Source organism: Epinephelus fuscoguttatus, linkage group LG5, assembly GCF_011397635.1.
Source record: "Epinephelus fuscoguttatus linkage group LG5, E.fuscoguttatus.final_Chr_v1".
Classification (NCBI taxonomy): domain Eukaryota; kingdom Metazoa; phylum Chordata; class Actinopteri; order Perciformes; family Serranidae; genus Epinephelus; species Epinephelus fuscoguttatus.
Window position 1 is genome coordinate 32,407,039 of NC_064756.1, and position 14,605 is coordinate 32,421,643.

Below are 14,605 nucleotides of genomic sequence, written 5' to 3' on the forward strand. Positions count from 1 at the left end.
TCACTAAGATTTTTAATATTTCAATCACAAGGTGTTTGACAGAGGATTTTCACATTTTTGTTTGTGTTTAAGATGCAATATTATAGCCATCAATGTTGCACTCCGTGGAATTTAATTTTAGATTTTAAGAAAAAGAAATACAGAATGATATAATTGACCTAAAAACTTAGTCCTTGCTGTAATCTATTCTAACTATTGCTCAGCATTGCATCACAGCAGTGATACAGTACTATATATGTACTCCCTTTCTGCTGATGTTGGTGTCTTTGTTGTTAGTCGGGGCACCTTGTGGCCAGTGTTAGGTTAGCATTTCAGCACTATAATGTGGAGTATCAACACCATCCAGTGGTCACAGAGTGTATTTCTGTGTGAGCCTCGGCTTCCTGCAACAGAGCCTGTGTGACCAAGTGGAGCAGCAACTCCAGCTAGTGGTCACTGACTGTACCACACTGTGCCTCATTTAAATGTTTTCTCAGTTGTGGTTTACTATAGTTCCCGACCATTTTTGGCTGTAAACTTTTCAACCAAAGATGGATTTTCTCTTCTCGGATTGTTTCGATTAGAATGTTTTTTAAGCCCTGAAGTATTTTTTTCAGGATATTTTCCAGGTAAAAATAAAAGACAAAAGTCTAAAAAAGGTCTTAAAAGTTAAAATAATTGTGTTGTGTTAATGTTTTTTTTTCCCTCTTCACATCCCAGTTATCATCTCACATCCCCTTAAAGTGCAACCACTTAGGGGGTCCCAACCCACAGGCTGGAAACATGCTCTACACAATACATGTGGAGTTGCACAGTCAAACATTCACAATGAACAGCAGTACACCAATGACCTTCAAGTGCTCCTGTGTGTGAATTATGGACACTGGAGAAAATATTTAGACCTTTTACCAAAGAAAAATCAAAACACCACAGTGTCCGGCATTGTTTGAAATGCTGTGTGGTAAAGCCAAAAATAATTTTCCACAATGACGACAATGTAGTTCCTTATTCATGGACTCAGTAAACATACTCCATTCAAATTATACCAAATAAAGGTAATATAACTGAACTATCAAAAGTAAAGGTATTCATTACACTGCAAAGTCCTTGTCAGAGTTCTATTTCATGTGTTGTCTGATTATTGTTATTGCTGCATTCATGTTTAAGCAGCATTTTAATTCTGTTGCAGGTCAATGAGAACTAGTTTAAATTATGATTTTTTAAAAAAAACATCATAATTTATAAATGTGTGTTTTGTATGTAAAATCTCAGTCTGCAAAGCAACTTGTCACCTTGGCTGTCAAATAAATTAAAGTGAAAGAGAAATAAATAACTGTCCTCAGAAAGACGGTGCAGTAGAGGTATAAAAGAGCATGAATGGAAATACTTAAGTTAGGTATAAATATGCTAATTGTATACTAACATGTGATGTATTTGTGAAAAGAATGTTTATGAGAGAAAGTAAAGGGTTTTTTTCTTGTGTTTAAATATCCGCATTAAAGAACATATGGCCATTTCTCTTTACCAAACAGCCTCTAGGAGAGAGATGCAGAAAGACACAGAGGCTGCGATGCCACCAAAGTCCTCTCCGAAAAGATTTGCTGTGGTTTCGCCCAAGCCACAGTCCCCTGGTGAGTTTTTTACGTGTGTGTGTGTGTGTGTGTGTGTGTGTGTGTACACAATGTACAAGCACATACTGTATGCACATACAGTATACACTGTATCTGATATTATGTGTTTGGTTTGTTACAAAGTGGTACAAAGGGAGAAAGCAGCCGTGAATAGTGCAACACCATCCGCTTCTACTGTATCTTTAAAATTTACAGTCACTCTGTCTGTCTGCCGCTCTCTCTCTCTCTTCCTCCCTCTCTCCACACTTCATTACAAGACCCATGGCAGCCTGCTGTTGTCATGGCAACAGGCTACAGGAGCTGTAATGCTGGGATGGCTCCTTCAGTAGCAATCCTGCTGGGTCAGATTACCACCACAAGTCAGCATTTTGTCCCTTTCTCAGAGAGCAGGCAGACAGATTTACAGCTGAGCAGAGTTCCAGTGCAGGTGATAAAAGTTTCACACATGATGCTCTCATATTTTCCCAGTATGCGTGTTCAGAGGTGAGAGAGGAAACTGTGGCTGATTGGTCTGGGCAGTGAGGAGACTTGAGTAACAGTGAGAACATTTGTCCATGTGGGAGGATATGGACCACTGTGGTTCCAACCAATAAGCACTTAATTTGTTTATGTATGTGTGTAAGCTGAGAGAGTAAACCAACTGCTCCAATATTATCTGCAGTGTAACTCAGCTATTTGTTGATGCTGTTAGCTAATGACTATTGTTTTATTGGTTTAGCTGTTGGTTTTTTCTATTGATTATGTAATATATGTCAGAATGTAATGAAGCAGGTGCAAGGTGTAGTTTAAAATTAAATTCCAAAATGATCAATCATTAATGTTGTTGTCACATTAGTCGCCCTGTTTGTAACTGTTGTGTTTGGTCTCTGTTTTACTACATGCTGGTGTAAATATGTCAGATGAAATGGATGATTACTGCTTGTACATATGATCTACTTGTAAATGGCAGTGTCTAGATTTTTCACTGAAAACTTTTCATTAAGTCTGTTATGAGTGAAAATATTCAGTCTTTTTTGTTCACCCCTCTGCTCTCGGTTTCTGTAGTTCGTGGGCGAACAGCAGCGGGTCACGGTGTCGTCCGGACTGAAAGGGCCCAGGAGTTGGACCGCGCTTTGATCCAGCAGCTGCGGGAACGCTGTGAGCAGCAGGACCTGCAGCTGCAGAGCCTTCAGGCCCAGTTGAAGAAGGCCTCCCTGTGCCTGGATGTTTTCAGCATCACTACCCAGCACTTCTGTCACAAGGTAGGCTAAAGTGGAACTTCGAGACCTCCGCAGGGTTGATAGGCGAGCAAACTTGGTCTTGCCTCCACTTGGAGAGATAGAGCAAATGTTTTTATGCATTAGCCATAAAATAGTAGAAAAATAGAGAGAAAGAGTGTTGTACGCTCTGTAAATATTATTGACATGTTACAGAAGGAATACAACTGGATAAGTTTCCCTTCTAAAGTCCAAGTCTCAGTTTTTGGACAGCATTCAATGTAAATCGTAATCACATCCCCTTATTCTCCTCTCCCCTTTAATGTGTGTTAAAGGAAGCTCTGACATCTAAGATTTGGGGAGTAGCTTTTCACAAAAAAAAAAAAATCCCAGAGGAATCCCCTGGCTTTAATTCCTGATACGTAAGCTCTTGGATGGCACAAATTGTTCTTTTTTATTTATTTTTTTTTTTTTTTTTACATTAAAAAGTTGGATGTTTAGCAGGGATGTACTTTCAAAATTGCCCTTTGCTTGCAGCTGCATTATTGTGTTACAGCAACATAACTTGATAAAGTGAACATTGATCGTGATGGATGGATCTTAAGCAAGTTTTAAGAGAGTCATTCTAAAGTTAGAAATAAATATAAAAGCTAAACAAAATGCTTTAGAAAAAGGTTTACAAAGTATTTCATAGAATGTATTATAATATATATAATGTTTTGGCTATAGTCAAAAACACGAAAAACCAGCAGTGTGGTCTTGGAATATGTTTAGAGATGTCATGTAAACAGAATCCTGTAATGAATATTGCATCTTTCCCCTAAATCAAAACCTTGTATCAGCATAACATTTTGATATCCGTCCCTTTTGCAGCTAATCAACACAGGCCTGCTGTTAAAAACTACAAAAGGAAAGCTGTTGTGAGCTTCAGTATGCAACTACAAAGTGTGATGCATCTACTAGCACAAATGACACCAGCAGCATCTGGCTTTTGTTGTCAGCATCACTTTGTTCACAAAGCCAGTCACTTGCTTTAAAACCTGATTGTCGTGGCTTTCTGGGACATGTTGGGAAGACCTCAGCAGGATTTGTCTGTAGATCTGTTTGTAGGGAAATACTGAGGATTCCCAGAGTTTTTTTTTTTGTTTTTTGTTTTTTTTTTTTTTACAGTAGTTTAAACAAAAGGAAATCATGTTACGCATTCCGGCTTTTTATACTTTCAAATGATTTTGATAGAGCTGTGTGGCATTGTGTTGGGTCTGAGCTGGATGGTTGATTCAAAAGGGTCTGAACACATTTAGTATTCATTTCAAATATCTGTGTTGATGTGTCTTGTGAGTATTCTCGTGTTGTGTAAGATAATGGCTGCCAATGGTGTCAGAATCGTATACAGCCTCTGATGGTACAGACAGTCTGCTCGCACACTGTGACTGAGTGTGCTTTGCCTCTCAAACCTGGATTAAGCGCTTGTCTTGCCCTTTCCTGGTCCTCTGCTTGCATTTCATCCATTTCCCAGCCCCACCCACGGGTTCTGCTCAACAGTGGGAGATGATAAATGAGATTAGAGCTGGATCGCTGCGCTTTTAGTGAGACTGATTGTCTCACAGACAGAGTATTCACCAAGGTCTGACGGGCGAAAGACTTTGTAATATGTACATCTGATATATACGTACCTTCAATAGGGAACATACTCCCCTTTTATGATGACGAAGAGGCAGTGTAAGAGTGATTTTCAGAGCGTGATAGCTAGCATTAAATATGTATACAGCATGACATTTTTGCAATTTTGGACTTTGATATTCTAAGTAAAATATATTTTAGAATTAAAGAAAAGACTAATGTTCTTCTGCATAGAAATGAACAGATTCAAAGTGCTTTTGCAAGAAACTTTACATCAAAAGCTGCAATGTGGACACCATTGCTTCAGTCAGAGCTTTCTAGAATACATTATTTTTAAGCATTGTTTTGTTCCGTATATATTGAAATGCCTGCATGTAGCTTTTTTCCCTGAGCTGAGTAACAGAGCAGATAATTGGCCACTTATTGATCATCTCCCTCCCCCATCTTCTCCTGCTTCACTCGTTTTTTTTCTCAAGGATGCAAAAGACTGTTCATGTGTGTGTGTTGCTTGCTGCCACGCGTGTGAATGTGATACAGCCGGGGCGTGTTGGAAGGGGCTTTAGCGGAGGGCAGGCAGAGCTGGGCTGGGCTAGGGCTGGCAGTCTTTGTTTCAGCAGGGATAAATGCCGGCTGCAAACCAGGAAACGAGGTGAGGCTTCGGTCTACCCATTTCTCCTCCCCTCTCCTTCCTTTGCCTGGTGCCCTCCCCCTCCATCTCTCTTTCTGTGTCTTTCTGGCACTCGCATCTTTTACTGCTGCTTCCCCAGTCGGCTCAGGGATGCTGCTGTCTGCTAGCCTAGTATGGGCCATCGCTGCTCTAGGCTCCATTTCCTACCTCTGTGCTTTCTGGACCAAACGGTAAAGTCAGTATCTTTTGCAGGCAGCAGGCTTGTTTCTGCACCAAGGTTTCCTCTCTATATGTGTGGTTGTGCGCATGTGTGTGTCTAGTGGGGGAGGTCTGGAGTGTGTCTGTCTATATGAGCATTGCATTCACTTGTTTCCTAGAGACAGAGCTGGTGGAGAGAGTGTAAAGCTGTGCATGATAATGCTGAGTCAAAGCAGGCTTTCCTGTCGCACTGTCCCTCTTTCTTTTCTCTCAGAGTTTGCAGGGACATTACATAATGTGCTATTGCTGCCTGTCTTTCTGTTTAACTGTGTATGTTCTGTCCTTACAATGTATGCTGGTGTATTTTAGGGTGATTACACACCATTTACTGTATAGAGGAACTTTCACTTCAGATGCATCTGGCTCTTGTTTACCTGATGTTGCCGAATTGCTCATCTACAAGAAATCACGTGTTCAGTTGTCCTCATAAAATGCATGCTGTAGTTGCAGTTGCCTGTTTGTTGGACTCTGAATCTCTTAAGGACAAAAAGTCCAAACAAAAAAGCAACTGCACATAAGAAGGTTTTTACATACCCACTGTAACTGAATTGATTACATGGGTACAGAGTTTGTAGAGGTTAATTAAATCATTACAGTTTCTCCTTGAGACTGAGCAGCCTTACTATAAAAAGACTGGTTCATTCTTTTCCAGAGGGTAAAATGTACAGTGATGAAATGATTAAAAGATTGGCAGGAAGAGATAGACATCAATTTATTATCCATTAATGAAAATGCCAAATATTAGCTGCTGCAGCTTCTCGAATGTTCTCCTTTGTTACAGACCTAACATTTGATCAAAGAATCACAATAAGCCCCAGTGATGGATCAAGTTGCCTTAGTGACAGCTGTATATGAGATGGGAAAATTAGAATGCATGTCACAAAACTCCCTGGAGATGTGAGTAGGGGGGTGTTTGGGCTGGAAGGGTGAAATGATGGGTAGGAGCAGAGGTGGAACTGACGAGTAAGAAATGGAAAAAAAACCTGCTGACCATCCTTCATCCCTTATGAGGTCACAGCAGTCTCTCCCTGATGACTGTATGTTCCAATTAAAACCTCAGCGAGGGTGACATCATTCCTGCTGAGATATACTGTGTACTACCTCATACATATTTCACCCACTGCTCTCTGCCTGTCTCTGTCTTTGTTTCTCGTAAGCACTGCTGTGTGATCTCTGATTTGTCTCAGAGCAACAGTGTGCGTAGCTGTCTTAATGCATGTTGTGATCAATAATCATTTAACTGTCTGGTGTGTCGTCCTCTGTGAGTGAAAGGTGCTCTGAGGGTGTCATATCATTACGAGTCCCTGGTGGATACTAGAGAGGGGCTGTTAAAATGCTTTACATGATGAGTTTGTCATTCTGAAATGTTTCATAACTGCTGCAGTTACTGTAGCTTAATGTGAGACCTTTTGCTATTATGGCCACACAATCTTATATTATAAGCAGACTGCAGCTGTGAGTTCAGATCTTTACACATGTATATTGTGCCACGTTATCGCATAGTGCCTGGGTTCCCCTGACATAGCGATTTTAATTGTCATATTTATTAATGAATCATGGCCTCAGAAAATCTCGTCAGTGCATCTTGAGGACAGACAGCATGAGCAGTTGTGTTATAAATAGAGAGGGCTGGTGTTTAGTTTGTTAAAAATACAGATGGTTTGGGGTTATTGCTAAATATACTGCATGACTGGTGTTCTAACTAAGCTGTTAAAAGTTGGGAATACAAGGTATAATCACCAAACCAGGTGCGATGCAACGATGTTTTTGTCAAATGAAACTGCGAATAAATTAAACATATGTATTAGGGATGTTCTTTTTGGTTTGTAATCCTCCATGCACATGTACTGGCTAAGCCAACCCTCTTTCTTCTTCGTGTTTATTTGGTTTCTTGCAGCATATTGTCTAAGAAGTGTACAGCGGTGTCGCCTAAAAGTCCCTGGGTTTTGATATAAACGGGGTGGACAAAATATGATAATCACCTCTCAGTATGATAGAATATAATTAAACAGCACCACAAACTGCCATGAATGTATATCAGTCTCAGAAAAATGTTCTTAATATTGCAGTAATCATTTCAATCTAATCAGTCAGTCCTGTGTCAGTTGTACTCCTCATTAGCTTAAATTAATGCCAAAACTGTCACATTTATTCCACTCAGAGGTCCACAGTGATACTGTAGGTGTCTTAGATCCGTTTGTACAGTTCAGAGGTGTTCACTGCTGTATGTGTTTGCATTTCAGACTGAGAGTGCCATTGTGAAGGAGAGGGAACTGTCCCTGGAGCTCGCTAGAATCAGGGATGAAGTGGGTAAGTGGGATACAGCGTGACAGATATGGCACCATAGGGTGGAGAGAAAGCAGTGAGTCACTCACTGCCTACTGCATATCATGTATTATACAGCATGCTGCCACAAGGGACGGTGTGCTGATGGATGTCTGGATTTAGTCCGATCGAACACCATATAGCAGACAGACACTGTAAAATGTTGCAGTGTAAATTGTCATCAATCAAAACTGACTGCTTTAGGATTTTTAATTTATAAGATATTTTAAATGAATAGCCAAAAATATGCCAAAAAAAAACTATGAATATGTCACTTGTGTTATTAAGCTGAAGAAATATTAACTCCCTGACATTGCAACACAATAGGAATAATTGATTGTTAATTATTTTAGGAGTACCTTCTTAAAACAGAGTTGGTAGTTAGCATATGACACTGACATATGACATATGATAGGCCTACTGGTCTAGTGAAACAAACTAAAGCTCTACGTTGCATCCCAGCTTTCAGTGTTGAACACTGGGAGCAACTGCAGCAGGAGAAGGAGGAGCTGGAGCATCGTTTTGAGGCTGAGCTGCAGGGATTGCGGGCTCAGCAGCAGAGGGAGCTGGGAGTGCTGGAGGAGCAGCTGAAGGCACAGCACATAGCCGAGGCTGAGAGCCTGCAGGCCCAGCAACGAGCCGAGCTGGAGGAGCTACGGGTCAAACAGCAAGAGCAGGTGTGTGTGTATTGATGAAGACTGGTTATAAGCAGATCAGTTACATCTGATATAAGATGATGATGTGATGTCACTGAAAGAGTTGGTTGACCTCTATTACAAAAAAATAATGTCGTTCTCATCGTTCCCAGATTGAGGAGATGACTGAGAACCATGAGGCTTCCTTGATGGAGGTAGAGACAGCTCACAATGACACATTGGCTACTCTGCAGGAGGAGCATGCCAGGACTGTGAAGAGTAAGTAACCACATTTAAAAACTGTTGTTCTCCTGCACTGACCTACTCTGCCAATGAGATATTGATATATTATTTCTTGTGCCAGATCTGAAGATGGCCCACGAACAGCAGACGAAGTCTCTGCAAGAGGAGTTTGAAAAGATCAGACTGTCTCTGCAGGTTAACGGTTTTATATAAATATACATATATTTTTACAGATAAGTAATACGATCCATTTTGTCGTTAACGACAGTAGTTAATAAGTTAATATCTATGTGGTCACCAGGATCAGGTGGACACACTGACGTTTCAGAACCGTAGCCTCAGAGATCGAGCCAAGCGCTTTGAAGAAGCTCTGCGCAAGAGTACAGATGAGCAGATTGTGGTAACTTATGCATTATATAGAACAGGACAATATGTCGCCTGCCTTGGTGACAGTAGCTGTATACAACTTAAAGGAAGCATTGTTGCTTTAGTTTTAAAGACTGATAGTGGTTTAGACTAATTTTATCCGCTTTTGCCAGGATGCTTTGGCACCATATAAACACATTGATGAGGACCTGAAGAGTCTGAAAGAAGTTCTGGAGATGAAGAATCAGCAAATTCATCAACAAGAGCAGAAGATCTCAGAACTGGAGAAAATAGTAGGTTTCAAATTTCTGCTTTTCTTTAACTTACTTTCAAATTACAATAACACTTAACATCTAAGGTAAGATAATGACAGCATCAAATGACAAAAAAATAAATTATGCAGCACAATATTTTATAGAAGAAATGTCTCTTTTGTTACCCCCTGTGACTATCATCATATTTCCTGTTTTACTGATAATATATTGTCATCATTTAAAGAATTTAATGTGGTGCACCCTTTCTCCTGTGTTTTTGAGCAGGCTGAAAAGAATGTGTACCTGGAGGAGAGACTGCAGGTGTTACAGCAGCAGAACGAGGACCTGAAGGAAAGAATAGACAAGAACCTTGCTGTGTCCAGGTGAGACAAGTTAAATGCATATGAGTGCACATTTTAAACCTAGTTCGAACCATTAAAAATGATTGTAAGAAAATGCTAAAAAATATTTAAAAAGAAAAGGAGTTTACAGCCTTGTGATTTTCTGGATATAGTGTAGTGTAGTGTAGTATGGTTACATGGGGCACGGGCACAGGAGGCATGAATATACAGTCAGGTCCATAATTATTTGGACAATGATACAGTTGTCGTCATTTTGGCTCTGTACACCACCACAATGGGTTTTAAATGAAACAATGAATACCTGCTTAAAGTGCAGACTCTCAGCTTTCATTTAAGGCTTTTTTCAAAAATGTAGTATGAACCGTGTAGGAATGACAACCATTTCTTCACACAGTCCCCCAACTTTAAGGGCTCATAAGTATTTGGACAAACTAACGTAATCATCAATTAAACAGTCAGTTTTAATACTTGGTTGCAAATCCTTTACAGTCAATGACTGCCTGAAGTGTTGGACACATAGGCATCATCAGATGCTGGGTTTCTTCCCTGGTGATGCTCTGCCAGCCCTTTACTGCAGCCGTCTGCACTTCCTGCTTGTGTTTTGGGTGTTTTGCCCTCAGTTTTGGCTTCAGCAAGAGAAACGCATGCTCAGTTGGATTCAGGTCAGATGATATGACTTGGCCATTGCAGAACATTCCACTTCTTTGCCTTAAAAATGTCTTTGGTTGCTTTTGCAGTCTGCTTCAGGTCTATGTCCAACTGCACTGTGAAGCATCGTCCAATGAGTTTTGAAGCACTTAGTTGAATCTGAGCAGATAATGTAGCCCCAAACACTTCAACTTTCATCCTGCTGCTCTTGTAAGCAAGACAAGACTTCACTAGAATAAATACAGAGGGTTCATCACAAGATGCAAACCATTGGTTAGCCTTAAAAATGGAAGGCCAGATTAGAGTTTGTCAAAAACCATCTAAAAAGCCTGTACAGTTGTGGAACAGCATACTATGGACAGATAAAACAAAGATCAACTACCAGAATGATGGGAAGACAAGAGAAGGAAGAAGGGAATTAACTGCTCATGATCCAAAGCATACCACCTCATCAGTGAAGCATGGTGGAGGTATGTCGTTATGTCATGGCCATGTATGGCTGCCAGTGGAACTGGTTCTCTTGTATTTATTGATGATGTGACTGCTGACAAGAGCAGCAGGATGAAAGCTAAAGTGTTTGGGGCTACATTATCTGCTCAGATTCAACCGAATGCTTCAAAACTCATTGGACAATGCTTCACAGTGCAGTTGGACATTGACCTGAAGCATACTGCAAAAGCAACCAAAGACATTTTTAAGGCAAAGAAGTGGAATGTTCTGCAATGGCCAAGTCATATCATCTGACCTGAATCCAACTGAGCATGCATTTCTCTTGCTGAAGCCAAAACTGAGGGCAGAACACCCAAAACACAAGCAGGAAGTGCAGATGGCTGCAGTAAAGGGCTGGCAGAGCATCACCAGGGAAGAAACCCAGCATCTGATGATGCCTATGTGTCCAACACTTCAGGCAGTCATTGACTATAAAGGATTTGCAACCAAGTATTAAAACTGACTGTTTAATTGATGGTTATGTTAGTTTGTCCAAATACTTATGAGCCCTTAAGGTTGGGGGACTGTGTGAAGAAATGGTTGTCATTCCTACACGATTCATACTACATTTTTGAAAAAAGCCTTAAATGAAAGCTGAGAGTCTGCACTTTAAGCAGGTATTCATTGTTTCATTTGAAACCCATTGTGGTGGTGTACAGAGCCAAAATGATGACAACTGTATCATTGTCCAAATAATTATGGACCTGACTATAAATTAAAACCATGCCTGATTCATAGATTTAAAAAACACTACATTTCCAACAGCTGAGGAGGGGCAGAGGAGTCTGGGTTCTTACAAAATATTTCCTGAGTTTACACAGCTCCTCCACAAGATGGTTTATTAATATTGAACACGGTTAAATCGACAGTCACCCCTTAAAATATTGTTGAAATTAAAATTATATCATTATGAGTCAATATGCCTATAGAAAATTACTAGATATATAGAAGACAGTATTATCAACTTGTATGTCAGTAATAAGTGCACGAATAAGTCCTAAAAATCAATATATACTTAAATAAATATTAAAAGTGCTATAAAAGATTAGTAATTTAAAAAAATGATAAAAACACACCCACTCAGGAATTATTTGCCTCATACATGTTGATGTTTTTCTTCCATGTATCTGCAATTTGTTAGCATGTGAATGGCAATTGTCTATGCCATAAGAAAATATATAAATAAATAGATAACACCAATGATAATGTAGTCTGGGGACACTCTTTTCTAAAGTGTGTTTAACATACCGGAGAAAACGGCCGGCAACAAAGCAACGCCTCTTGCATTTTTTAAAAGGACACGTCCTCCCGGAAATGTGCACTCCCCCTTTTCTCGTCCGCAAGGAAACAAACACACAGAGAGCTTGAAAATGGATGCCGAGAGATTTAACTCCGTTTTATCAAATGTGTGCTCAGTCCGCAAGATTTGGGAAATGAAGGACTTAGAGCAACTTTGTTTAAAACTTTTAACGCTGTCGGACTATGTTTACGAGCACAAGAGTTCAGCCAGCCACCGAAGGACCGCCCTGCGGATTTACTATTGGTTCTGCAACGCAGGGAGTTTTTTTTACTCTGAAATTGGTTCCGCCCATCTAAACACAAAATCTGGGAGAAAGTCATCAGTCTTTAGTTAAGCAAAGCGTCTAAAGACTGACTTGTGAGTCTAATGATAATGTAATAAAATTATTAAAGTTTTACGAATAAAATGTGAATACTAGCAGACCTCCATCCATCCATTTTTATCTGCTTACCCGGGACGGGGTCATGGAGGCAGCAGGCTAAGCAGAGCACCCCAGATGTCCCTCTCCCCAGCTTTCAAGCACCTCCTGGGGGACCCCAAGGTGTTCCCAGGCCAGATGAGATATGTAATCCCTCCAGCATGTTCTGGGTCTGCTCCAGAGCTTCCTACCAGTGGGACGCCCAGGATCCTGATCAGATACCATATCTGCTTCAACTGACCCCTTTCGACATGAAGGAGCAGCGGCTCTATTCCAACCTCCCTCCAGATGTCTGAGCTCCTCACCCCATCTCTAAGGCTGAGCCCAGCCAGGCCATGGAGGAAACTTTCAGCCGCTTGTCTCTCGTTCTTTGGCTCATTACCCAGAGCTCATGACCATAAGTGAGGGTTGGGACGTTGATGGACCAGTAAATCGAAAGTTTTGCATTCTGGCTCAGCTCCCTCCTCACCATGACGGTCCGGCACAGCGCCCGCATCATTGCAGAAGCCGCACCAAACCGCCAGTCCATCTCACGTTCCATTTTACCCTCACTCGTGAACAAGACCCTGAGATACTTGACAAGGGTTATACTGTCTGTGCACACTGAGGGGACATTTTCAGGAAAATATAGCAGTGGGCAAGTACTGTTTTATCAAAGCTGGATCTAACTAATCACTGTAACAGACTAAAACTGTCACCTTGCAGCTGGAAATTCCTGACTTCTGCCTCTGAAAGGAATGCAGCACTAGGACATGGTATTTATGTTTTGATTTCCTGTCTCTTTTCTTTCCCAGGCAACTCTCTGAGGATAATGCCAACCTGCAAGTGAACGTGGAGAAGGAGAGTAACGAGAAGAAGCGTCTGAGTCGCACTAACGAGGAGCTGCTGTGGCGTCTCCAGACGGGCGAGCTGAGCCCTCGCATGTCCCCCACCTCATCCCCCATCCATCGACACTCTGCTGGACCAGGCTCTCCAGCCCGCCCACACTCGTATCATCAATGACACTCTCAATGGAAGGTCTTGTATCAAACGCTTTCTTTTATCTGGCATCGGAAGCCCCAATTTGTTTTTATTGTTGAATGTTACTAGGATTTTACACTATGTAGACATAATTTTTGGGGAAGATGCCGTTTAGCCATGTGGTGCATTTCCTAAGTCAGCCCCGAGGAATTTTAATCTCTGACCTATAGAATTGTATTAATGATCAAAAGGGAATTCTCTGGCCTCCTCTTTCTCTATTCCATCTGAACGGCCCACACAACGGACGTGCTGTGATACTGCAGTGAATGAAAGACCTGGTCATTGTAGACTTCAGAGAGCAGGATCAGAGTAAAGGTGCCTCATTTCCATGTTTTCGCCTCCCATCTGCATCGCCATCTTCTCATCCAGCGCTCAGGACGATGGATGTAAGAGACACAGCAAACATCAAAAGTGTATAAAATGAACACAAGAAGCGCCTTTGCCGTCCATTCTCTCCCACCAGCAACGTTTATCAAGGCACAGGCAATAGTTTGAGTAAAATCACAAAACTACCTACAGTGCGTTACTCTCAAAGTGCGGATTCTTCTTTGGGATATGTTATCCTATTCATGCTGAACTATCATACATCAGGAGTGTATGAGTGACTACACATCTAACCTCAATCATCCATTCTACATTCTCCTTGAACAACTAGATACCAGTATTGACCTGAAACGTATGACTACAACAACATAACAACTCATAAATCCATTGAACTGCCAACACACTATAACTGTAGTATTAATTCTAATTGTGTAAAAACTGTACATGAATTGCTCTCTTTAAAGCATGTTCTGTCTTCCAGTAATGACTTTTGTTTTAGGATTACCTACAGTGTGACGATATGGAGCAGAGGGGTGAAGGGGCAACGAAAGTTACCTCTTTTCCTAATGAAACAGACCAGGATTTTTTTTTTCAAATGAAACCAAGAAATAAATCATCGTGCATTGCAGACGAATCTCACTTTTTTGTGAGATGGTGCCCCTCACTTTCAGTCGGGTTAAGGAAATATAATGAGTTCCCACAAAAGCGCAGGATCTGTAGAAGCCACCAAAGAGGAAGTCATTAAACACAGCTGTTTTTATCAAGTACTGTAGGTGTCATATGTCTGGAGTTAAGTGCTGCAGAATCAGCCATAAATGGTGCAGTCATTGCAGTCAAAATATTCTGACTTGAACACATGTAAATGCAACATGTTCATTGTGTCTCATTGGTTCTTTTTCTTTCTGTAAG

General features: G+C 40.9%; 1 protein-coding gene across 1 annotated transcript in view; it reads left to right on the top strand.

Moving 5' to 3' along the window:
- Positions 1-13,354, top strand: part of mtus2b (microtubule associated tumor suppressor candidate 2b) — a 29,370-nt gene extending 16,016 nt beyond the window's left edge. The window contains exons 7-16 of the mRNA XM_049576148.1: positions 1,512-1,610; positions 2,655-2,851; positions 7,556-7,622; positions 8,100-8,314; positions 8,446-8,551; positions 8,637-8,710; positions 8,817-8,915; positions 9,055-9,174; positions 9,421-9,518; positions 13,147-13,354. Coding sequence (XP_049432105.1) covers positions 1,512-1,610; positions 2,655-2,851; positions 7,556-7,622; positions 8,100-8,314; positions 8,446-8,551; positions 8,637-8,710; positions 8,817-8,915; positions 9,055-9,174; positions 9,421-9,518; positions 13,147-13,354 — 1,283 coding nt within the window. The remainder of the gene's footprint in view (positions 1-1,511; positions 1,611-2,654; positions 2,852-7,555; positions 7,623-8,099; positions 8,315-8,445; positions 8,552-8,636; positions 8,711-8,816; positions 8,916-9,054; positions 9,175-9,420; positions 9,519-13,146) is intronic.
- The last annotated feature ends 1,251 nt before the right edge of the window (positions 13,355-14,605 follow it).